General features: G+C 49.2%; 7 protein-coding genes across 7 annotated transcripts; 4 read left to right on the plus strand and 3 right to left on the minus strand.

Annotated features, from left to right (window-relative positions):
- Window positions 1-2,254: 2,254 nt before the first annotated feature.
- Window positions 2,255-4,546, minus strand: ONS95_009520 (uncharacterized protein; the record flags this gene model as incomplete). Its single annotated transcript, XM_058503119.1, has 3 exons — window positions 4,223-4,546; window positions 2,799-3,657; window positions 2,255-2,755 (listed from the first exon to the last, which is right to left on the minus strand). Exons 1-3 carry the CDS (start codon window positions 4,351-4,353, stop codon window positions 2,255-2,257), a joined length of 1,491 nt encoding a protein of 496 aa, XP_058362053.1. The 5' UTR covers window positions 4,354-4,546.
- Window positions 4,547-4,906: 360 nt separating this feature from the next.
- Window positions 4,907-5,212, plus strand: ONS95_009521 (uncharacterized protein; the record flags this gene model as incomplete). The annotated part of the gene is made up of 1 exon (XM_058503120.1): window positions 4,907-5,212. One exon carries the CDS (start codon window positions 4,907-4,909, stop codon window positions 5,210-5,212), a length of 306 nt encoding a protein of 101 aa, XP_058362054.1.
- Window positions 5,213-6,236: 1,024 nt separating this feature from the next.
- ONS95_009522 (uncharacterized protein) lies at window positions 6,237-8,677 on the plus strand (the record flags this gene model as incomplete). Its single annotated transcript, XM_058503121.1, has 3 exons — window positions 6,237-7,119; window positions 7,170-7,240; window positions 7,361-8,677. 3 exons carry the CDS (start codon window positions 6,237-6,239, stop codon window positions 8,675-8,677), a joined length of 2,271 nt encoding a protein of 756 aa, XP_058362055.1.
- A 437-nt stretch (window positions 8,678-9,114) lies between these two features.
- Window positions 9,115-10,470, plus strand: ONS95_009523 (uncharacterized protein). The gene has a single exon (XM_058503122.1). It carries the CDS (start codon window positions 9,456-9,458, stop codon window positions 10,422-10,424), a length of 969 nt encoding a protein of 322 aa, XP_058362056.1. The 5' UTR covers window positions 9,115-9,455; the 3' UTR covers window positions 10,425-10,470.
- A 7,847-nt stretch (window positions 10,471-18,317) lies between these two features.
- On the minus strand, window positions 18,318-20,321 carry ARB1 (ABC transporter ATP-binding protein arb1; the record flags this gene model as incomplete). Its single annotated transcript, XM_058503123.1, has 3 exons — window positions 18,318-18,444; window positions 18,494-19,635; window positions 19,683-20,321. The coding sequence occupies 3 exons, from the start codon at window positions 20,319-20,321 to the stop codon at window positions 18,318-18,320; spliced, it is 1,908 nt and encodes a 635-aa protein (XP_058362057.1).
- Window positions 20,322-20,634: 313 nt separating this feature from the next.
- On the plus strand, window positions 20,635-22,038 carry ONS95_009525 (uncharacterized protein). Its single transcript, XM_058503124.1, has 3 exons — window positions 20,635-21,354; window positions 21,422-21,667; window positions 21,826-22,038. The coding sequence occupies exons 1-3, from the start codon at window positions 21,215-21,217 to the stop codon at window positions 21,965-21,967; spliced, it is 528 nt and encodes a 175-aa protein (XP_058362058.1). The 5' UTR covers window positions 20,635-21,214; the 3' UTR covers window positions 21,968-22,038.
- A 186-nt stretch (window positions 22,039-22,224) lies between these two features.
- ONS95_009526 (uncharacterized protein) lies at window positions 22,225-23,461 on the minus strand (the record flags this gene model as incomplete). Its single annotated transcript, XM_058503125.1, has 2 exons — window positions 22,225-22,971; window positions 23,021-23,461. The coding sequence occupies 2 exons, from the start codon at window positions 23,459-23,461 to the stop codon at window positions 22,225-22,227; spliced, it is 1,188 nt and encodes a 395-aa protein (XP_058362059.1).
- Window positions 23,462-25,219: the final 1,758 nt, after the last annotated feature.

A 25,219-nucleotide genomic window follows, 5' to 3' on the forward strand; every position in this document is an offset into this window, starting at 1 on the left:
TCGGTCCACGGCCGACGATGTGCTCAGACCATCAGCTGGACAATTTCCCCCGGCCAGCCTACCAGCCTTGTGGTGCCGAAGGATTGAAAGGATTTTAAATCGTGGCTATCGATATCCGATTGTTCCGATAGAAGTCTTGGGAGATGGGACGAACAGTTCGTCCACACCATCTGAATTTCCAGCTTTTCATGAACTACCGATGCTCCACTGTGCGGCAACTCCACATTGCATCTGAGCTGTGCAGTGTGCACGACAAGGTATGGATCTTCCAAAGCTCTGCTGGGCTCTCCTCTATTGTGTGACGTCGCGGAAGCCTTGTCCGGGTTGAACTGCATCTCTCCCCATCCAGGCTGTGTGAAACTCTGTACTTCATGCGTTGGAGCTCCGCCGAGATGATGTTGTTAACCGCACCATTGTTGCAATTCGTCCCCCGATTGTCTCAGTTGGCCGAGGGGCAATTGTTCTTCGCGCTGCGGGTCTGCGAATGATCGTTGAATGGTCGTCCTCGCCATGTCGATTGGTGGAGAGCAGCGAAGAAAGGAGGTCTCTTTAAACGTGTCGCTTAGCTGATGCCAAGACATTCTGTCTGAGTTGACCTTATGGGAACTCCTGGTGAACGACTTCAACATGTTCGAGAAGGAAACAAAATAGTACGCGAAGCTGAAGTCTGTAAACTTCTGTCCTTTTCTGGCTGTATCCCGGATGCAGTGCGCTGACAGGGCTTGATAGCCGAAAGTTACACACTTCTAAATGTCAACGTTATTTTGCGATCATCTCCTCTATCCGGTCGTTTTCACGACATATGATACTTAGTCAGGTGTCATAGCTCTTGTGTGGTTACCTTTCTTTGCCATTGTTCGTCCGTTAGCTTTTTTCAAAATGTTGATATTTGGCAATCCCTAACCTTCACGTTCTTCCTCTTATTTCCGCTCATGCCACTCTGTACAACTCCTGCCCACGTTGGCCGGAAGTTGCATTCTCCGTATCACATCATGATCCGGCCTGTTTTGCTACGTTTGCTGATGGCAGCGCAATCCGTGCCTTTCAGGTTACTTGTAGCCTGCTCCATACTTCCGGAACCTGCACTCCACTCTCAGCTGTCAAAAGGCTCACCGCTGAATCTTCGTCTACCCTCAGGGGACAATCTGCTGCACGTTGCCGGGATTGACAGCTCATGGTTTGCAATACGTCTTGTACTGCCACCATTTATGTGTACCAGTTGGGAATCAGTTTTCCTCCACTACCAGCCCTTCTTGCATCATCCAACGTCTAGAATCTGCCTCTTACTCTTCGAGAACTTCAACGGCCACCCGTCCACAAGAATAGGTGGCACTCTAGTCTCCGTTCCTCTCTCCAACTCTTAAGCGCAGAGGAACACCTCCCTTCGAAATACCACCCGTTACACAACATCTATATCCTCAAACCTCGTCAATCTCCTGCACCCACCCGACCCTGACAGCTCGTGACAACAAAGCGCCTCGTCTCACCACCATCTTTCCCCTCCCATTCACTTACTTCTCTTCCATTCCTTGGCAGGTCACACCACATTTTCTACCATGCTCCCGGGTTCCCTCCCAAGCATAGAGACCCTTAGGAGTCAAGAGCAATGGAGAAAATTGACAGGTCATGTCGGAGCTGAGAGAGCACAAACCGGTCTCTACGAGATAAGTGCGTGTGAAGGTAATCTCCGCCTTGGTATGACGGAGTCAAAAACATTCTAGGTGCTGGATTTTAGAGCGCCGTGAATGTAATTGTTGACCGTCATCATACGTTTTTTTAGTGGATGAATGGGGAATCCGGGGCTTTAGCATCAGAGCGTAGAAGCTGGGGTGGACGATCGACTCGGAAAAGTGTCGGTTGTGCTTTCTGCCACATGTGAGTGTGTCACTGAAGTTGGCCAGTTACTGCCCGTACTGGCATCTTGCGGTCTGCTGCCACTGATGGCTACTGTCATGGAGATGTTTCTCGTCCTTGATCTCGGCCGAGATATGGTTCCAAGGCCATGAAGTTGTAGCATCTTAAGAGATGCTTAGAGCGCTGCACAGTCTCACCTGTTGCCTTAAAGGTTCTAAGCGAATGTTTCCGCTAGACATTCAAACGGGTTCAGGGGGACAAATATCGTCCTCATATTCTAGGACGCTGACTGGTACGGCAATGTTACCACCTATTTGGCGAACAGAAAATACTTGAAGGCTGCAAAATGATATCTAGATCCCAGATGGGATCTCCCCTCACACGCATCAACACCCGAACTTCACCCCTCCTCCCAAACCAACTTCACTCTCTCCGGATGATTCATCCTCAAAGTCATCCCCAACTTCGAATCCTCAACCGTATCAAAGACTCTCCTCTTCACTTCACCTTCCAACTCCCCATCTTCCACCACTACGCCAGCACGATGCTTCCGAAACAGTCTCGCCATAACAGCCACAAACTCAACCTGCGCAAACTTCTTCCCAGGGCAAACCCGTGGTCCCGATGCCCAAGGAATGAATCTTCCTTTTGGCGGCTGCATAATCCCTTCGTCTTGGATACCCGTGGAGTTACCTTTTGTCTCGATCCAGCGATCGGGTCTCCAAGTCAGAGCGTCAGGTCCCCAATAGTCTGAACAAGTGTTGAGAGCTGTGACATTAACGAGGATAGTTGCTTTGGCTGGAAGGGTGTATGTTTTGCCATTGTAGTCGATTGTTTTGGAAGTGGATCCTGTGGTTTTTGGGATGATGACTACTGGACCATAGAGACGGAGAGTTTCGTACTGCGGTTGTGAGCATGGAAGTGTCGGTGGATCGGTCACTTACCATGACTGCCAGGCATCTTTTGAGCTTTGGGAAAGCATTCTCATAATCGTCTTCTTCAACACCGCTCTTTCCACCGAAAACAAAGTCAAGCTCTTCTCGTATCCATGTCTGCCAGTGTGATTCAGAGGCCATGAGGTATACGGCATATCCGATTGTGTTCGCCGTCGTATCATGGCCTGCTACATTGTAAATGAAGAGATTACCCAGCATCTCATCCTTTGTCAAACCACCCCTCTCATCTCCTCGATTCTCGGAGTCAGACGCATGAACCAGTACACTCATCAACTTATCATTCGCTGGAGAACTGCCGAGTTTCGCTTTCTCTTCATCAATCATCTCCTCCATATATTGTTCGAATTCAATCAAAGCAATATCAACTTCCTCAACCGTGCTCTTGGGGAGGTACGAAGGCACTTGCTTCGACTTAACCATATACGAGACGAAGATATTGCTGATAATGATCCGCAAGGAATCCTTATAGGATAACTTATGATCGCAACTGAGTTTCGACACGCCTCCCTCGAAAGCGTATGATTTCCCAAATCCAGCAGCTGAGAGAACGTGAAGCGCCAGTGTCATCGTATCGCCGGTAGTTCCAATGACACCATCCCGCCCCTTCGACATCCAAGATTCAATCATACCGTTCGCTTGGATGATGGATTCCCGCCAGACAAGACTGCTGTTTCGCTCATTGAATGGCGGAGTTGTGAGGCGACGATGTCGTTGCCAAGCTTCTCCATTTAGGGTGTCTACGTTGGGACCGAACAGCTCTAAGGCCCTGAACATCGACTTGCGCTTGATGAAGTCCTTTCGCCGAGCGAGAACATCATCTGCAACATCGGGGTCCGCAATAACGATTCTACGAGAAGGGGAGTCAGTTCGTTACTTGCACAACCCCAGCTGTGCTTCAAGCGAGCCGCCAAGATAGGAGGTGGATCTTCAGTTCCTGGAATGGGGGAAAGTTGGACTGACGTTGTTCCTCCAGGGGCAACGATAGTGTATACAGGCCCTAGCCATTCATGTATTCTATATCTATCGTGGAAGAAATGCCCGTATCCTATAAACCACCCCAGTCCGAATGGTAAGTACCTCAGCAGGGGTATGAGGCGATCTCCAAACAGATTCATTATTCGACTGGACTGGGCGATGGGGCTGACGACAACGGTAAAGCCAATCTTCCGTGCATTGTAGTATCTTCTACCTAGCTTAACGCCTGGAAGTAGTATAACTGCAAACAAGATGCAACCGATGGATAGTAGAATAGCCATTGCGGGGAATCTCCAGGGAGAAGATTGTGCAATCAAATCCAATAAGCAAATAAAAAGGAGTCTTTTGAGGTCAATGAAATGGGATAATTAAAAAGAAACTGTATGGAAAAGAATTTGGCCAAAAGACCACATTGCATTGGCTGACGGAGTACACACCCAGGGAGCATCACGGTGTACGAGGTTATACGACGGCGAGGGTCTCGTTGTACGAGACCGAGTCGATCACCCGCAATCGAGAAAAGCGCCGTCCAATCGGCCATTTCCAGTCCTTGCACAGTATTGCCCATTTCGGAGTCTGTGTTTCTGGTCGTGCTCGAAGTCGTTCGACCCCGAAACGGGACTTCTTCATCGAAAACGTGAAGACATATGAGAAGAATCCTGCCCGCTTCGCAAAACCTTCTGCCAAAGAGAGGGTCATCACTTTTGTCTGGCTATTCATACTGCTTATTACAGAGCTGTCTACTACAGTCTCTCCTCCAGATGATCATGAAAATATGGCCAAGCAGGTCCAAGATTGCGGAGCCCTTAGAGGGATGAGATGATTCTTGGCTGATGCTTGGAGATGGAGGGTCTTCTTGAAACATAGTAACTATGTTACTACTGATGTATTTGAAGGCGGCAGCATGTCAATCAATTTCCTATGGAGGTATTTCTGTTGTGACAATTTTGCAGAAGTTGTGTGAGGAGGGTGGCGATGACGTTTAACGCAGTCGTTCTATCAAAGACAGAAAGGACAGCGAATTCTGGGGACACAAATGAATGAGCTACATCTTTGTCTAATGTTTCTAGCAAATATATCTTCTGTATATCAGTCAGAAGGACTAATACGTCCTGTTTTGCATGTCCTGCCGTGATTTGGTTTGGGCCATAACCGAGCCCCTTTCGAACCGAGTGATTGTTGACATCGGCGCCAGTACTGGGCCTGAAAAGTTTGTTCGGTCAGATTCCTTCTCTGTCTCCCACAACACAAAAAAGCAGACCTCCACTCGAATAGCAAATCAACATGCCTCCTTATATCTGCCAGACCCACATGGAGAATTTCTTCTGTACTGGATCGTTTGTAAAGCACCTGAAGAGACAACACGGCCTACATCGCCTGCGACTTCCAGTTACATGCACCCAGATGGGCTGCGCCGAGACCTTTAGCACTCTTTACAACATGAGCACGTGAACAGCGTACACCTTGGTCTGCGTCCTCTCCAGTGCCGTCAACAAGGATGCAACCGTTGGTTTACAAGCAAGCGTTCCTCTGCGGCACACAGCCGTCGTGCTCACTAGACTCAAACCCTCAATCCAGCTACGGTAAGTTTGAATCTACTCATAGAGCTTTGCGCTCAATCTCAGCCTTATCTCCATACGGCTGACTGGTGAAAGACTTGACGGATATGCCTTCAAGATACACCCGGAAATCAGTTTCATACAATGGATAGAAGGATGGATATTTGGATGTGCAAGATGGAGAGCGTGGATGAAAAAGGGTTGAGATACTTGATGGAACTTGACCACTGGATTAATACAGGCCGATAGGTTCACATTGGGCGCTGGAGTTGGTTAGATGGACTGAAGATTGAGGATACTGTGGGAGCTCGACAGCTTCTCCAAGATCTATCTTTCGAGACTAATTGAACAAATCTTCAGCCAATTTCAATTGCTATATTGCTCTACGTGAAGCTAAGTGCTCCAAACAAGCAAGAGAACTGCGTGTTATGTTACATAATTGCAATGCTGCATGGACTTCGATCCGAGGTAGACGCGCCGCGTTTTAGTCAATTGCATCTCTGCACTGTGCCATCTATTTTTAAAATACTGCTATTGAGTTCTCTGGATATATCATCTGTATTGATCAGACAAGCCTCGACGAGGCAGCTTGTGCGAGTGAAACTGTGGAGATGAGAATGGAAATGGGGTCTGATACAGGCGGTCTGATTAATGCGTAAGTAGCAGCATTTTTCAGCACTGAGGCTGCCGACCAATACATTCTGCCTGCTCTCACCGAGGGAGGAACGAACCTCAGCTGAGATCCCATCCCAACCTCAATCCAGCGCTGGAACTCATCATGTTCATATAATCCTGTATCGCCACCGCAGCTGGCGAGTGACTCCGGTTTCCAACGTCTTTCCCACTGCTCAGAGCAATTTCGTCCCTTGTGTTCTCTAATTCTGGCATCGCAATGACAGAACCCTTCTACGAGTTTGTGCTCGGCTACCAGCGTCTCTTCGGTGCATATGTTGCCAAATACTTCATCCTCAGACACAAGAAAGGCGATATCTTCCAAGACATCTCATATATTTCTACCCAGCAGTTCTACTCTGAGTACATTACTCGACCACTAGTTTTCTCGGTAGTCAATCTGGTTCTTGTTTACTCATTTCTGTCCTTCCGATACTCCGAAATCGCCAGCTTCGCCTTATGCATCTTCATTCAATTTGGGTCAAGATTCTTCAAATGGATCAGTAAATTTAGCGTCTATTTCTCCGCAAAACTAGATCATGGAGCATTCCTCGAAACATCGAAAAAGCCTCGCAAGATCATCGACATTGAGACAGTCGAATCGTACGAACACACATTCAAGCTCGACCAAACTGGCTTCCGATGTCTTGTTCTGAAAAGTTCAACAGATGAAAGCAGTGTTATCGAGTGCAGTCTTTTCGCAATCTCTATCACAACTCCACCTTACTACGAAGCACTCTCCTACACCTGGGGACCACCACCGCCACCGTCAGAGCAACAATACGTCCTTTGCGACGGTAAGAAGCTGCCAGTTACCGAGAACTGCATCTCGGCTTTGTATCACCTACGTAAGAAGTACAGCAATCGTCTTCTCTGGATAGATGCCATCTGTATCGACCAAACGAACGTCGAAGAGGCGAGTCAACAAGTACAGATCATGGGCCAAATATACCAGAACGCAGCAAGAGTTATCGTGTGGCTAGGACCAAGCTCACCAGAGCGAAGATTGGCTTTCAGGTATATTGGACTCCTTTTACAGCTGTCGTGGCTGCCTCAGTCTATGCGGGAGTGGTTTCGGGACCATTTGTGGGAAAAGATCGAAAGTGAGTTACCACAAAATACCTATGGAAGATCTGTAGCTGATTTCAGCTAGAAAGAGGACACGAGTCCGCGATTGCAGAATTGAGTGATATGTCATGGTTCTCTCGCGTCTGGACAATTCAAGTAGGATCTTCTCCTCATGATTGGGCAATTTGTGGACTTCTCGCAGGGCTTCTTGCCTACATTATACTCAATTCGATTGCGAATAGATTTTGGTACTAACTCGTACCTTCTCTCGTCTAGGAAATCGGTCTCGCACAACAAGGAGTCTGTACCATCCACTGTGGAGACGACACTGAAAATTACGACTTCGCAAACGCGGAGTTACTGTCATTGACCATAGCAATTAACATCCGCAGCGGTTACCCTCTTAACGACACGCTCTATCACCAGTCAACTCACATCTTTCGGGCTGAGATACGGAGCAGAGTGTTAACTGACAAATCACCGAGTCGAGGTACCATCGGCAGATTACTTCGTAATCTCGCCGTATATGACGCTACCAATCCTAGGGACAAAATCTACGGTCTCTATGGCATTCTGAGCAAAATTGGCTTCATCATGCCCAAACCTGACTACACGCTTTCTCTTGACGATGTGTACTGGCAATCCATGCTCGCAATAATCCAGAAAGAGCCGGATCTTTCATTCCTGTCGCTGGCGTCGGGCATGGATAGCCACATCCCAGATGCTCCGTCCTGGGTTCCCGATTTCAGGAAGACAAGCTCATTGATGTGTCTTGACGGTAGCCACCACGCCACGAAAGAGAGTCTATCAGTCGTTGCCATCCAGAATCGCGGTGCAGAACTTCACGTCTCAGGAATCATCATCGACAAATTATTACACCACGTCCGACTAAAAGTCTGGGAACCACCATTCGGAACCCGTCAAGTCTGCGATGGTCCATTCTTCGGCCTCTATAACCCAGAGATGTTCTTCTTTACAATCAAGACATTACAGGAATGGCTAACGTTAGCGCTAAGGACAGGATCTCGCGTATCTGAAAAATACAGTAACTTTTACACGGCGACCCAAAAAGTTGCTACACAAGGCCATTTGCCCCTTATGAGCTGCAGCGGCCAGGATTTCGCAGGTTTCATGGATCTGCTCTACTGGAAAACCGACTGGTACCAGCCTGGGAACCCCTCCGAAGTGCAAAAGTATCTGGAAAATGCCGAGAATGACCCTGAAATGAGAAGCCGTTTCTTCGATGACCCGGCATATGAGGGGTATGTAGAGAATACGGAGTGGAAGATAATGTGTGCGATGAAAGTCCATCCTAGAATATCCAAAGTCTTGCATTTGGTATGGGCTGTTGCAAGGGGTAATACGATTTTCGAAACTTCAACGGGATGGCTAGGTGTTGCTGCCAACACATTGAAGAAGGATGATGTGTTGGCTCTGATCAGTGGGATAAGGATGCCAGTAGTCTTGCGGCCAGTGTCTGGGACTGGGGAGAGAAAGTTCATGGTAGTCGGAACAGCTTATGTCTATGGAATGATGGATGGAGAGATGTGGGATGAGGGAGAAACGAACTTGGAGAAGTTAATCTTAGCTTAGACTTGACCTATCGCATCCATCGCTAATAAGGACAGAACGAAGAGTATAATGACGATGTAAAGACTGCATGGCAGGAGTTCTTCTGTAACTAACGACGGCTTTACACAACATGAACTGCCGAAAGAACAAGGGATGATGATATACACCACTCGGACAAAATGTCAACATCGCATTCGGACTCGCTTGAACCCCTTCCCGACTCGCCTAGCGTTGCGGAAAACCAGCCCAAAAGTACAGGCTGCATGCGCTAAAGTGAGGTACTGTCCGGAGTATGACAGGCCTCTGCCCACCGAAGTTCTAGGCTTCCACAGGGCACACATCCACGGAATCCGAAATCGTCCCGAGGGCACACGCTAAACCCAATCAAGAAGCGATGGTTGGCAGCATCTCGCTTCACGATGAAACATCAAGACGTGCTTTTCAACCTCACATGAAGACCTTAAATACTACGTTCAGCACCCGAGCGTTTATTTCAGATAACATCGTGTGTTCCAAGCAATAAGTGTATCACTGTCTCATTGAGAGACTAAAACTACCATCATGGCCGATACCAAGGACGATGGTCCACCAGCTACGATGCGAGCTTGTAAGTAACACTGTCCCTGAGATATCTATCAGAACGTCTTCAATGAACACCTGATCCGTCACCACAGAGCCCTCTTCCTCCTCCTCCCTTCACTTCTATTCCCACCCAACCCAAACCCTCCCCCAAAACAAAAACTAACCCCTTCATCCAGGGCAATACACAACCACCATCCCCGGCGGCATCTCCCAAACCATGCACCTCAACCCCACCACCCCAATTCCCACCCCCCTCCCAAACCAACACCTAATCCGCATCCTCGCCACAGCACTCAACCCAGTAGACTACAAACCCAGCGAACTCCCCCTCCTCGGGCGCCTGCTAGTCACCCACCCCGCCACCCCCGGCCTCGACTTCGCCGGCCTGATCACCACCCCAGCATCCGGTTCCCCTTTCTCACCCGGGCAACTCGTATTCGGCGTAGCAGGCACCTCACCCCTCGCAGGCGGCGCACTGGCCGAGTACGCCCTCGTGAAAGAGCACAACGCCATCGCCGTCCCCTCGGGGGTGGATGTATTAGACGTAGCAGTGCTCGGCGTAGCGGGGTTGACAGCCTACCAGTCTATCGTTCCGAGAGTTAAAGAAGGAGATCGGATCTTTATTAATGGTGGGTCGGGGGGGACTGGGACGCTGGGGATCCAGTTCGCGAAGGCGGTAGGGTGTCATGTGACGACTACGTGTTCGACGGGGAATGTAGAATTGTGTAAACGGCTCGGCGCAGACGTGGTGATTGATTACAAAGCTGGGAACGTGCTTACGGCGTTACTAGCTAGTGGGGAGAAGTTCGACCATGCGGTTGATAATGTGGGGCATATTGAAGACAGGGAGTTGTGGTGGAGGTGGCATGAGTATGCGAAGCCTGGGGCGTCGTATGTTTTGGTTGCGGGGGAGTTGTCGGTTAGGAGTGTGGTTGATATGGTTAAGAGGGCGGTGGTGCCGAGGTTTTTGGGGGGGTTGAAGGGGAAGATTGATGGGTTTTGGCCGGCGCCTAGGCCGGAGGATCTTGAGAGGGTGGCGGGGTGGATTAAGGATGGGAAGGTGAAGCCGGTGATTGATCAGAAGTTTGCGTTAGAGGATGGGGCGAAGGCGATGGCGAAGTTGAAGACTGGGAGGGCGAAGGGGAAGATTGTGATTGATGTTGCGTTGGATAGTTATAAGCCTTAGCTGTAGTAGATATTCACACTGCAAAGAAAGAAATAATTAATATCATCTATGCGACCACATAAGCTCTAATCGCTCTATCGCTCCGGACAAGAGGAGCAGTTGAATTGGCAGAGGCCTGATAAACTAACTGAAAAGAGAGAACTTTCAACAGACCCTTCAACAAGTCAAACTAAAACCAACACCCTTAGCTTGACTCGTCTCGCTCGCCTAATCTTCACCCCCCAACTACCACCAACACCCAAAGCCATCACACCCAGCAAAATCTCAACACAACACCACAATCCCACAATCTCACAATCTCACAATCCCAAGAACTGCACACAAAGATCATCAATGCACCATGCATATAATACAATACAGCCATGCTATCTCATCCCCCTTCATCTCCCACCTTCATCTCCCACCTTCATCTCCCACCTTCATCTTCCTTAATCACCCCTATCACTATCCCAACGCCACACCCGCCCCACGAAGTCAGCCAGCCAGCAAGCCAAACACTCTCCTCACCTCCCCTCCTATCCACAGCCCCCCCCCCCCCCCCCCCCCCCCCCCTTCCCCTCCCCTCCCTGTGTGTGTGTATATGCATGTTAATCAAACAAAAGCCAAACGAGAAATCTAGGTAACATAAAAGCTCCATATCATCGGAGCACTTTTTTTTGCCCTGTTGCAGCACCTGTATACTGTCCGTATCTGAGTCCGTACTTCTCTGTATCTGTATCTCTACTCTGACTGACTGACTGACTGACAATAAATAATATGCCAGCTCAACGTCAAACGCTTCCCTTTTGGCTCCCAGCATGAAAAAGAATAAAAGTAAAGTAGGAAGAAGGAACACATGTGGGTGTTGGCGCGCGCGCACGCACGCAAGTTCTACTAAAGTACACATCCCATCCCATCCCATCCTATCCTACCAATCCATGCATGCAATCATTCAGTGTATCAACCAGCCATATCCACATCCCCATCCGCCATAGCAAGTCTCTGCTTGGCAGTCTTCGCCTTCTTAGCGCTCTGCTTGCGAGGTTTCTTTCCCTTATGACCGACCGGAGTGCCGTCACCGGGAACAGGCGTAGCAGCACCAGAAGGACGATTCGATCCATCATCAAAATGACCTTCGCCTATAAAATTTGTTAGCCCAATTCCACTTGGAAAGCTGGTGTGAAAGTGAAGCTTACCCTCATGATACAAATCCTCCAAACTCCCACCCGCCTCCGCCTTTCTCTTCTTTCCTCTCTTCTTCGCCTTCTCAGGTGGCGCACTTGCCTCCTGCGCAGCAAGTTCAGCCTCCTTACGCTCAATCTCCGCAGCTTCATCATCGTCAACGAGCCACATGGCGATATCCTTGGTACGGTTCTCCTTGGATCTGGTGTTGAAATCAACACCGCCGCCTGAACCACCAGTCATGACGACCTTCTGGACTTCTTCCTTCTGTAAGGCGCGCTTGCGGATACGTTCTTCGATTGTGCCGCGCGTGATCATGCGGTAGACTGTGACTTGGCGTGTTTGGCCGAGACGATGGGCTCGGTCCATGGCTTGAGAGTCGATGGTGGGGTTCCAGTCGGAGTCGTAGAAGATGACAGTGTCAGCACTGGTCAAGTTGATACCAAGACCACCGGCACGCGTACTGAGAAGGAAGATGAAGATCTCTGGTCTCGTCTGGAAATCGTGAACCGTATCTCTTCTGTCTTCAAGCTTGGTCGAACCATCGAGACGGCAGTATTTGTAATTGCGGTACGTGAGGTACTCCTCCATGAGATCGATCATTCGAGTCATTTGGAAGTAGAGCAATACACGATGTCCACCTTCCTTGAGCTTGAACAGTAACTCATCGAGCTTGGCAAGTTTTCCAGAATCAGTGACAAAGCGACGCATGGAAGGGACGCGAATGTTTGTGAAGCGCTGCTTTTCAGAAGTTGGAGCAGGCAGCATCTTCGTAGTAGGCCAGAACGGAACGGGAATCTTCGAAGTGATCAAAGCCTTCTCCTCAACAGGTGACGGACCATACAGAGCGCGACGGACAGGAACGTTGAAAAGCACATTCTCCTTCTCCATCACAGCTCCACGACTGGCACAGAAGACTTCAATCGGTGGCGCAGTAACGGCTGGTCGACCACACTGCTCAACACGACTCAGACCAGAATCAGCAAAGACATCCTTCGCGACATTGAACAGCTTGTTGAGATATCCCTCGTTGCTAACTTCAGCCAATGGCTTTCGATCATTTCTCTCGACAATCTGAAGCATTGCTTGAGCGGGAGTGAAGTTCTTCTCTTCCTCCTCATCGTACACGATACCCAGTGGCGCAAGTCGGCGAGGCTTCTTTGCAAGATCTACAGCTCGAGAGAAGATATCCTTTCGCGAGGCGTCGGAAGCTTCCTCGACTGAAGAATCAGCAAATCGCAAGAACGAGAAGGCCTCGCTACCGTTTGCACTGTTGCGAATATTCTCTGGCGTAAAGACATTCATCAACTGGTCCAGATATCTGCCTTTGAACCCAGCCTTTTCATTGTCCCGTCCTGGCATATCCAGTCTGCCACCATGGCGCCAGACAAGTCGAGGAAGTTCGTATTCAATCAAGTTTCGACTCGAGTATGCAACATTGATCAGAGGACCCTCACGCATGAATGAAGCAGTCTCGGCGAAATGTCCAAATGAAAATGGTGATGTCGTCTCCGCACGCTGGAACAGATCAGGATGATTACAGACCTTTCGGAACTGCATAACCAAATTCATCAAAGTCCCCGTATCTTGGTCGTCGCCCATGGTTGCCTTCTCAATCAGATCCATGATACTGATCTGGTTTCGAAGGTTACCATAGTATGCACGTTGGCGATAGGTGAGGTCGCAGAAGATGTCAAGTTCAATCTTGTCACCCAACTCCTTCTGGACGTGCTTCTTAACACGACGAAGCATGAAAGGCTTCAGAATCATATGTAGACGCTTCAGTTGATCCTCATTGAGCTTCGTATTACTCTGGGCGTGACTTTCGATGTCCTTGGAGAACCATTCGCTGAACTCGTCGTGAGAATCGAACAAACTAGGCATGATGAAATGTAGAAGAGCCCACAATTCTTGCATGTTGTTCTGAATTGGAGTACCGGTAAGCAGGAGTCGATTCCTGCAGTGGAAACCCAACAGACTCTTCCATCTCGAACTAGAAGAGCTCTTGATAGCTTGAGCTTCATCCAAAATCATGTACTGCCACTTCATCTTTTGGAAGTAGGCGACATCGGAGACCACCAGTTGGTAAGAGGTGATCAGAACATGGAACGGAGCGTCCTGTGTGTATGTCACGTGCTTGCGATCCCAGAACTTTCGAAGAACCTTTCGATCCGCTGCTGTACCCCAATAAGGTAGGACCTTGAGAGTAGGGACGAACTTTGTGATTTCTTGTTGCCAGTTGTGGAGGGTAGAAGCAGGTGCAACGACCAAGAAAGGACCCCAGATGCCATGCTTCTCAGCCAAGTAAGCCATGACGGAAATCGACTGAACGGTCTTTCCAAGACCCATTTCGTCGGCCAAGATACCGTTGATACCTTGCTCGTAGAGATTGACCAGCCAATTGAGACCCTTGAGTTGGTACTCTTTGAGCTGAGCATTGAGCATCTTCGGCTGTTCGATATCAACATCGCCCATTCCAGCAGGATTTTGGAAGTTCATCTCTCCCTCCTCGTCCATTGCTGGGCCATCATCTTGCTTGTTGAAGGCTCGGGCCTTGTTCTGAGCTTCTTGGATAGCGTTCTGCGCGTTGGCCATAGCAGCAGCCTTGAGAGCCGAATCATCTTCTGCATCGAAGTCCAGGTCCTCGAAGTTTGTTACCTTTGGAGCAGCTGTGATGCCATCATGGTCAGGTACATCGACTGTGGGAGCATTTGGATCCTTGTCGGTTGGAGCAACATCAGGATGATCAGTCGATCGCTCAACCTCATCAGTCTTGATCTTCTTGCCGATGAAATGTGAGTACAATTCAGTCTGCGAGATCAAGAAGTTGAGCTTGCGTTTCTGTCTGTTGGCTTCTCGATCAGCTTCTGCCTTCTTCGCGCTCTCAATCTCGGCCTTCTCTGCTGCCTTTCGGAGGTCACGCTCTTCTCGCTCGTTGCGCTTCCAGAAGGACATCATCTCACGCATGACACGCTTTGCTCTGGCCTGAAGGTCTTTGGTACCCTTATTCGTACGGAGTTGCCATCTCTTTGCTTCTTTTGACGCCAGGATCGCCGTCTTCTTCAAGTTGGATGCTCTGACGGCGTAAGATTCGACTGCGACCTTGTATGTCTTGTTCACATCCTTTCTTGCCAGATCTCTCCAAATCTGATCATAGATCTGGTTATATCCCTTGGAGACATATGGTTCGAATGATGCTGGCGATTCTTCCCGGCTTTCCTTGAGCTCTTTGGTATTGAACTTCAGCTTGATCTTCGGTTCCTCTCTGATCACCGGTAGTGGCGCAAGCTCCTCTCCAGCATCAATTGCAGCTTGAGCAGCTTCGGCAGAGTCCTTCTCTGCTTGCTTCTGCTCCTTGGACTTCTTTGGTCTGGCACCGCCGCGCTTACCCTTGGCTTTCGCAGGTTCGTCGGCAGTTGGGAATGTAGACATAACACCGCCCACAAGATTTGGCTCAAGTGGTGAGACTGCTCTAAGATCTGAGCCCTTGTCACCACGAGCCAGCATCAACTTCGTTTGTTGGGCCTTCTTCTCTGCTCGTTGTGCCTCTCTGATGAACTTCCGTCGCTCGTTTTCATCCTCCGCAGCCTGGGCTTTGGCAATAGCAATCTCCTTTTGCTCGATGTTCGTAGCCACAGTCTTCTCGCGACGACGCTTCCGCTGCATATCCTTCTTCCGCTCCTTCTCGGCCTGGACCTCCTTTTCTTGTACTGACGTGACTGCAGCATCAAGGTGGATGTCTCGATATCGCATCTCACCATAATCTGCATGTCGTCCAAGCTTTGCAACCATCTTGTCCCCAAAGACAGTTCTTCGCTGCTTGGTCTTTGAAGTCTCTAAAACCTCAGTGTCGAGCTTGCGCTTCAGATGGCGTGCCTTATATGTCGCTCTCTCGTTGTCGACATCGTCTAGTTCCATATTCCCAGCCTCTGCCTCAATCTTCGCCATCGTTGCCTGAATGTCCTTTTCTTGCTCCTTTGTCAACTGCTTCGCCTTGGGAGATACCTTCTTTGGTTCTCCGTTTGCTTTTCGCTTCGCCGGAACCCGTGAGGCAGGTGTGGGAGCAGGGGCAGCAGATGACTGGCGCGAGCTGTCTCTGGAGATGGGCCGGGGGAAGGCTGCGTGGGTGTCGATATGTCGTGATGTCTTGCGAGGTTGCTTTGTTACGGAGGGAGGTGGTGTTGGTTTGGGGGTTGGATCCGCGTTGGAGAGGATACTTGAGAAAGCCATGGGGTCTGCTGGGCGACTTGGTGTCTGATGAAATAAATTAGCTTGCGTTGTAGAACATGATAAATTATCTTGACGTACAGTTGCGACAGGTGGTGGTTCATTCACGGGAGTCCCCATCACGACTACTCCATTATGCCGCAGAGTTGGTGAAGCCATCGTGGCCATCCTTGGTGATTGTGTTATTGACGACCGGCGAGGGTGCGCATGTGAGACAGGTGATCGAGGAGGATATGATGGCGCGGCAGGGGATGTGTATGTTCCGTTGTAATATTTCGATGGGTCGACGGAAGATGGAGGATAGGAGTAGGGTTCTCGAGTCTGGATAGAATGACGTTAGCAATTGGGTCGATAATTTCTAGCCGTAGCGGCGGCTCTTATTCAGTGCGACTGCACGTACTTGTGGTGTTTGGGCCTGGCTTTCTTTCCAAGCAGGTGTTTCCGACGGCTTCCTCTCGCTCGAATCTGATGTTGGGTCGTAGTAATTGCTCGTAGGTTTGTCTCGGGGCGCGGGCGCAGTCTGATAATCCCTTTCCTTGTCGCTTTGATAGGTTGAAGGGGCTGTCAAAGCTCTGGGAGAAGCTGGCGGGCCCGGAATGTGAGATGCTGTTAACGGCGCCGGCGTGTACGGGTTGTTGAATTGGTGGTGAGGAGGTTTCGGGGGTGAATAGGAGTCCACCTCACCCTCACGTCTCGCGCTTTCCTCGTGTCGATACATCACAGCCTTCGCAAATTCAACTGTACCGGCGCTCCATAGATAGTCTGATGCTCGCAGATGTCGGCAATACGGCGAATGGCAAATGCGATGGATAGAATTACAAGTGAAGCATCACGAGCGACAATGAAGGCTGGCAGAAGGTGTGAATTGGCGTTGATGGAGGGATGATTGATTGATTGATTGTTGGCCGGTAGAATAGAATCTGTTCTGGGGACGGACAGGATGGGAAAGCCAGACGGAGTGGATTCGATGCAATGCGAATGAAGCTTGGTTTTGATTCAGCCCGCCTACAAATGAAGAATGGATGGATGAATTGGAAAGTGTGCGAATGGGCGGGCGTTGGGTGTGAGGGCGCGCAGATGATACTTGGATGTCAGAGGCGAACTAAATTATCACACGGCACAAGCCAGGCTGCTTGCTGGCTTTGCCTCTCGGTGGAAGTTGGAGATGTCGCTCCAATATTTCGCGACTTGACGCGGCGGCGCGGATGAGGATACCGGAATTCAGTACAGCAGAATGGCAATGAATAGCAGGACACAGATTATTAATGGGGGCTGCTGGTAGACAATTATTAGTTCTGGCCTTCACGTCCTGTCCTGTCTTATTGCTTTGCCGAACGCAGCGCGCGAGTCCGCCCCATCTTATGGTTTTCGCTCTCCCTCAGGTCCTGCTCTCTCTCTCTCTCTCGCTCTTCTCCACGCATCGCATCTCAAGATTGGTGACGATAAGTTGCTTACAGCCATTGGCTGAGCGCTTACCCCTGCATACGCGCATCATAGAGAGTAAGCACGTACAGCATCATCTTCTTCATTTCGGTTTATTGTATTTCTCTTGTGCATCTATTTCCGTGTCTATGTGTGGTCCTGCGACCAACTCGGGGAGTCGGACTTACGTTTTGCATTGTTGGCTGTCTCGTTCCATTCTTGTTTCTCGCAATCATTCCAGTCCCAGTCCCAGTCCCGTCCAGCTCCAGCCCCATGAGGCAGATGTGGGACCCCCGTCGATGGAAGCGAGGGATGTTTGCCTCCACTAGGATCCGTCCAAGAGGCTAGACCGTACAGAGTATGGGCGTGGTCTGGGGTTCCAAGAGCCAATATTCGGATTTCTGAGCCGTGAAGGGGAAGGTAAGTTGGAAGAGTTTTCAGGAGAGAAAGGTAAATGGGTGGTATCGAGTCAAGGGGTAATATAGAAAATCCAGTGTCATTATTACATTCTGCACTTACTGAAGAACTGTGGGAAAGTCCCAAAGGTAGAGGACTAAGAGAAACTCGGCTCATATCCTGAAATCCATTTCTCCAACAGAATATGGGCTGATCGCTGCTGGCACAATTCGCATGAAGGATGCAGGATCAATGGTACGGAGCTTCTAAAGTTTGCATCCGCGAAACACAAAGCAAATAACTGACCTCCAGTTACAACAAGCGATTGCACTTCAATATCTGCCGTCACGTGGTTGTCACGATGTTACTCTGGAAGTGGATGCTGTTGGATGCAAAAATTGGAGCTGTGACCCAATTCACAAACAGTATCCTCATCTCAATTCAACGATAATCAATTCAACAGGACGCCTCTAAAGCACAACATTCTATCCCCGCCATCGGCGTATCCAGCTCTCATGTATCGTAAGGTAGTTGGTAGTAATGCTTCCTTCCCATGCTAATGAGAGACCCAGCATCCAAATGCAAACCCAACCTACCTACTACAAGAGCTAAGCTATGTGACTGACTGAAGGTCGCCGAAATGCAGCATCAACTTTTGTTTGGCTATTTCCGAACAGGAATGCCAATTTAGACGGCACCAGCAGCCATCATCTTCTTTCGCAAGTGGTTCTTGTACTCTCCGATCGATCCTGGCCATTTGCGAATGGTCTGGTTCTCGCACACCATGATGTCCTTTGCAATCTTGTCGAGCAATCTATTACAATTAGCGTTTGTGTCAATGTGAGCGCTACATGGAAGCCTACCTGAAATCGTGAGAAACAACGACAACACCACCAGTGAAAGCATTGATAGCATCCGCCAGACTGTCAATGGTAGGAATATCGAGACCGTTGGTAGGCTCGTCCAACAACAACATATTTGGTCCATCAATAGCCAAAAGAGCAAACACAATTCTGGACTTCTGTCCCTCGGACAAGGTACCCATCAAGGCAGTCTGAGACTCACCACTGAGACCGTACTTTCCGAGTTGTTGTCTCCAGTATTGGTAATCTTGGGACTTATCGGCATACTTATCACGAACGAAGTCAAGAGCGGACTTGGTAAGATCCAACTGTTCGGACGAATGTTGACTGTAGACACCCATCTTCAAGTGAGTGTGACGGGACACAACACCACCGGTAGGCGAGAGTTTTCCGGTCATGAGGCGGAGAAGAGTAGACTTTCCAACACCGTTAGGTCCGACCAAGGCTGTTCTGGAGTCCATATCAACACCGAGATCGAGATGCTTGTAGAGATCGTCCTTAGCATTGCCAGAGTATGAAAAGGTAACATCGTCGAAAGAAAGAACTGGGGGTGGGAGCTTCTCGACATCGGCGAAACGGAAAGTGAAAACACGGTCCTCCTCGACTTTCTGGATCAGACCATCTGCCTCCATCTTGTCCAAAATCTTTTGTCGGGACTTGGCCTGTCTGACCAAATTGGCATAGGTACCAGCAGAAGCAATGAACTTCTTGATGTGGACAATTTCATCTTGTTGCTTGGTGTAGGCCTTCATTTGGTTGACTTCCTGCTCAGATCGTGTCTTCGAGTAAGAGTCGTAGTTACCACCATAGTAGATCAGTTGCTTTTGACGCATATCGATCATGTTGGTGCAGACACCGTTGAGGAAATCCATGGAGTGGGAAACAAGGACGAGGGTTCGGTCCCATTTCTTGAGGTATTCTTCCAACCACACACAGGCTTCCAAATCCAAATGTGCTGTTGGGTCATCGAGGAGGAGGAGAGAAGGCTTGACGAAGAGAGCCTTGGCCAAGGCCACTCGCATACGCCATCCACCAGACATATCCTTCGTCTTCTTCTTGATGGTAACCTTGTTGAATCCGAGACCGGTGAGAATCTGCGAAGCACGGGTGGCGAAGGTAGAGGGGTCCATGGTTTCCATACGCTGACAATATTAGCAAAAATAAAATTGTTGGTGGGGTAATTGCCTACCTCATAAAGATCCATGAGAAGAGGTGACTCTGGTCCATCATCTTCCAAGATCTGCTCGGCCAACTTGTCCAGTCTTTCCATCTCATTCTCTGCCTCCTTCACGACCCACTCGAGGGCACCAAGATCACTTGGTGGTGCACCCTCATTGAGCAGGTAGATATCGACGTGGTCTGGGACAGGGTATTCGCGCTTATCGATAGCCTTGAGGAGAGTTGACTTTCCGCAACCGTTCTCACCAAGGAGACCATATCGGCGACCATATGTGAGTTCCATAGTAGTATCGGTGAGGAGGACACGGCCGTGGAAAACGAGGGAGACGGAAGTAATCTTAACATCTCTACTCTGCTTCAGCGAGCTGAGAACACCAGTTGTGACACGGTCGGAGAGACCATGCTTGTCCATCTGGGCTGCCAGTCTCTTGACTTCGTCCATCTTCTTTCCGGAAGTTGCAGGCTGGTCATCATCTGGGAGGGGGTTTCCCTCATCATCGAGAAGTGGAGGGGTTTCGTCACCGGCGACAGAGGAGGCACCAGAAGCAGTCTTTGACCCCGCCTTGGAGCGGCTGGCGACCGTCTTCTTCGCAGGCTTTCCCTCTGCGGCCCTCTTGGCGTCACGGGCGGCTTTGGATGCTGAAACCATGATGTCGAGTTTTGAGGGATGAAGATGGGTAAGAGGAGGAAGTTGTGGTTGTGGTTGGGAGGGTCGAGATTTTGTTAGTTAACCTAGTTTATCGGTGCGGGATGGAGGGGTTTTCAATGTGGCGCAGGATAACGACCACTAAACAACGTGAATGCTATGATTGGCTGAGGGGCAGTGGTGGCAATACAGCCTTATAAAGATTGAAGAAAATTAGACCAAATAGTGAAGTGCAAGTACAAATGACTTAAATGTTAGATTCTCTGTCTGTATTATAAAATTGATCTTTGGAAATTTCAAACAGACTTTTTTTCTGGTGAGGAACAGCGTCTCGCTAACGGCAACTTGGTGTGCCACTCAGCCACTCTGATGTAATGGGTCACATGACCCTTAATTATCACTTGTGAAGCTCGAGACCTCGAGATATTGTAACTTGAGCCCCAACTGCTCTTCAAGTTTTTGTATATTATTGTTCATTTGTGGAAGGTTTTGCTGCTTGTTTGTTGCTTTGATTTTGTTTTGTTTGCATCTAATTCCCGCTCTATATGTCACCATTCTCTTTCGTGGATTTGCATCTTTTACTCAAGTATTAGGATAATCCTTCAGCGGCACAGACGGCAGGATACTTTCCTCTGAAGGATTGAGAAGCCCAGCCGAGACCATGTTCTGTGTGTATCATCATAAGTTCTAGGCAGCTGAATTCCCATTTCCTCAATTGCACAATTTGTCCAACCACCTCAATCCAAGATTCAGGCTGCAACATTTGGTACTACCTTTAGCCGGCCAAATACTTACCTGACCCTCAATTTATCTCTACTATCAGATGTTTATATCATCTCCATTCATTCATACTATTCTCTCATAGTATTCTCTGTTTCACCTTTTGCGACATCATCATGCCGCGCACAGTAGGCCAACAAATGGCCCGAGGGATCGGCCTCTTCCAAGCTCTCGTCGCTCTCCCAGCAATGGTAATCCTAGGAGAATGGGCTCTAGAGGCTCTCTTCTACACCAACATGCCAATCTACGAATTCATGTAACTGTTCCTCGAAAGCGATCTTTTTTTCCCCCCAAACCTACCACACTAACATCCCACCCCCCAGCACATCCACATTCAACGCCCTCTTCGCCGCCGCCATAATATTCATCGTCTTCGTCCAGCTCAACACCAGCACTTCACCCCTCATAACCCTCTACTTCGAGATCGCAAAATCGAGTCTCGCGACTGCACTCTGGCTATGGTTATTACTTGATGCTATTTTCGACCCAGAACAATGGAATAGACCATATCAAAGGCCGCCGAAGGGACCGAGGATTGCGAGAGCTGGAATAAGTGTTGTAGTTTTATTGTGAGTTTGGTATTCATTTACGGTATTTTTTGGTTTGAATCGAGCTGGTGGATGCTGAGAGCAGGGACGTGGAAGTGGTTGAAAATCCATGAGAGATCTGCATTCGGAATAGGGTGAAGAATGTTAAAGGTTATTTACTGACTTAGCTCCTACTGCAGGACTTTGTTCTATCCCATATTGATCTATGCGACGATAGAAGAGAAGCGTTCTAGGAATGTTGAGGTGGACTCAGAAGCAGGACAGGGTCAAGGACAAGCGCAAGAAGAGCACCATGGGGAAAGAGAACCATTGCTCGGGTGAAGTGACACTTCACAGCCCTTTCCTTGGGCATTTGGGGATTCGGAGTTGACAGGCCACGTGCGGTATTACATTGTATGACCCCTCGTATTACTGTCTCCGGTGTTCTATCATACAACTTATCGTATACATATCCTCGGGGTATCAAAAAGCCTCTCCACACCTTTGCGCCGCCTAATAGCAACACCAACCATTAAAGTCCCCCGTCTACCAGTGGAGAAGTACGACATCAGCCATCCTTCCTTTCCAGCGCGAGCCATCTACCCCAAAGTGTCATAGCTCTGCACACTCCTCACACTCCTCGCATCCTCCCAACTCACCTCGCTCCCTCCACTCTGCAACCCCTTACTATCCTTGCCATCCCTCTGCGCTGTCTCCATCGGCACCTGCAAATCATCTACCGTAATCGTAACCTCGCCCTTAACACCAATCTCACCCAAGCCATACAACATCTCCTGACTCCCATTAATGTCCTCGTCCACACCAACCCCTCTCCCAAACCGATTCTTAAAACTCCCCTTCCCACTCTTGCTCCTCTGCGGCAAACCCGCCTCAATAGTCGTAATTGTCCCCATCCCTTTTCCTCCTTTCCCAAGAAAAGCAAAAGTATCCAACCCTGTGTTCTCGCCCGGTGGGTCCTCGCTAAACACAATATCCGACCTCGTGCTCGCGTAAAGCAAGACATCAAGCCATCCATTGCACGCGATCATCGAACCAGCCACAACGAAGAAACCAAGCGGAACTTCATGTCCAGCAATGGCGTAGATGCGACCGGCTGCAAGGGGTGCAGTGCACACGGTATAGATAAGCGGGTAGAGGATCATGAGTGGTGTTGCGCCGTGATTGACGTGTTCAGTGCGGTGTTTGAGTATTGCGCACGAGTTCGGTGCAGTGTGAAGGAAGATGAAGATACAGAGGTAGATGACGATTGTGAGGAACATGGCGACGAAGATCCAGAAGTAGTGCAGCCAGAGACGTTCCAAGGAGTAGGCTTCATTGATCCAGCACTTCGAAGGGAAATCAGCATTGGACGAACAGAGGAGAGAACAGACTTACCCATGCGTTTGCACGGACATAGAAATCGGCGCCCTGGAGAAGGGGGCCTACAGCTCCCATGGTATATACGAAGATCCAGGCCCCGGCGATGCAACAGTAGAAAGTACGAGCTGGCAGTCTGTATTCCTTGATGACGCTGAAGAACGTATGCACTGCAATTGCGCAGATGCCATCGTTTCGTAAAGAGCTGATATTGAGGACAAAGGCTATTGCTTGCTGGATATCTGCCAAGAGGAGGTTGTAAATTAAGAGCAGGAATTGATTTGGTGACGACTTGACTTCAGCACGAACATGCCACGAGATCAGGCGGTAAGTAAGGTAGAAGAAGAGGGAAGTAGAGCAGAAGAATGAAAGGAGACCGAACGTCGATACCGCCACCAAACCATGGGAGAGGACGTATGGAAGGGGTGAGAGGGTCGATGAGGCTTCAGTGAGCGTCATCTTGGCGTCGAAGATTGGCTACGCCAGGAGAAAGGAACGACACTCATCGGTAGGCGATAGGAAAAGGAACGGTAATCTAGTATATTCTAGTATATATTGTGGAGGTGCAGATCTGGACAACGAAACGCCAAAGCTCCTGCCACCACTTGACTGGTAACGAACCATAGTGCTGATAATATGAATACAGGGGTGTGTTTATTTGAAGCCGAGGATGAAATCGGGATCCAATTCTTATTTGACTCCGGAGTGGTGAGATATTCGGTAGTACAAGCGTGACGCAAATAGGGTTGAATGTGAGTTTGATGCCATGGCCTCCGGCGGTTTGAAGTTTGAAGCTTGCAGGTGTCCGTGGCCCCGAATTGATCAGCAGAGTTGTGTAGCGAACTCTCGTCACTGGGCTAACTGCCCTTGAAACGCATTTGTTTGGATGAGCTTTGACGTGCATCTGAGACAAAGGCTAAAGAGTATTTAAAAGTTCCTAAGATTTGCATCAGGGAAAAGGACAAGGCATGAGGTTGTGGCCTTCCAGTGTTGCATAACAACCACATCTAATGATGTACCTCCAGATGTTGGTCCAAAAAGGTGGAGTCCACGAAACAAAACTAAAAACCAAGCAGTTGCGAATTGAAGACGGGAAAGCCAATTATTTTGTGGCCTGCAGACATCTTTGGAAGAAGCTCTGAGGCATTACCGTGTTCTCTACGAAGACTCTGACAGAAACGCCTTTTGCTGTTCTTTAGTCTAGAACTGTCTGACATGAAGAACGTATTCGTAACGACATTGAAGGATGTTCGCTGAGAAGCTCGACGTCTCTTTCACGTTAGGTTTGATTCTCATACAACGAGCACATCGCAACTCTAAGTCCTCTTGAGGAGATACCCTGACAATGAAAAGAGGAGAAGTTCATCGCACAGCTCTGAATGTGCGGGATCATGCCACCAACACATGGCTAGGACTTTCGATTGTACGACGTTGAAGCCAACAGGAATGTGCAAATTCCGCGTCTCACTTCGTTTAGTGCTGTATAGATGAGACGTGTCAACAGCTAGTGTACATCCAGAACCATAACTATAACGAGGTATGGTCTGCAGCTGGAGATATTGATAGTTGGATCCCAGCGCCACTATCGGATCCGATGATGATCATATGGCACGAGGCAGGGAAGTATGGCTGCGATCTCTTTCTCATCGCCAAACGGGAGATCAACAGAGGACCGCAGCCGGTAAGCAAGTCATTACATCGGCCGATGACATTCCCTGCGACATACGACGACCACGAATCGCGTCACTTACACAAGTAGCTTGCTGTATCGACGTTACGTGACTCAACAGCAAAGCTTGTTAGCTACAGCTCAGGCAGGCAGAAAAGTCTCCAGAAGCCCGATGTCCGAATAGGCTACAGCCAGGCCAAGAGATATGCTTTCATAGCTCACATCATTTTTCAGTATGAATCTTGCAGCACCTCCGGGCTCTCATCCTGGCGAGTAATGTAGAACGCGAAGGTTCCCTATTCCACTCTTATCGACCGAAATGTGTCGACAAATAACAATATTCTTATGCAGTTGACTCATTCGCAACCAGTCGTCGGACACTATCCACCCCTTCCCTGAATCGATATGAACTTCCTTGATCGGGGGTTGGATTATCAGCATTCTCCGCCAACTTGCCTCTCCTCTTTCTACGGCTTCTTTCCTAGCAGACGATGCAGTGCTTCGATTGTAGGGCTTAAGAGCGGTATCATTTAACCATTCGTTTCGAT

This window comes from Cadophora gregata (assembly GCF_030347475.1).
Source record: "Cadophora gregata isolate MNR1 chromosome Unknown scaffold_3, whole genome shotgun sequence".
Classification (NCBI taxonomy): Eukaryota; Fungi; Ascomycota; class Leotiomycetes; order Helotiales; family Ploettnerulaceae; genus Cadophora; species Cadophora gregata.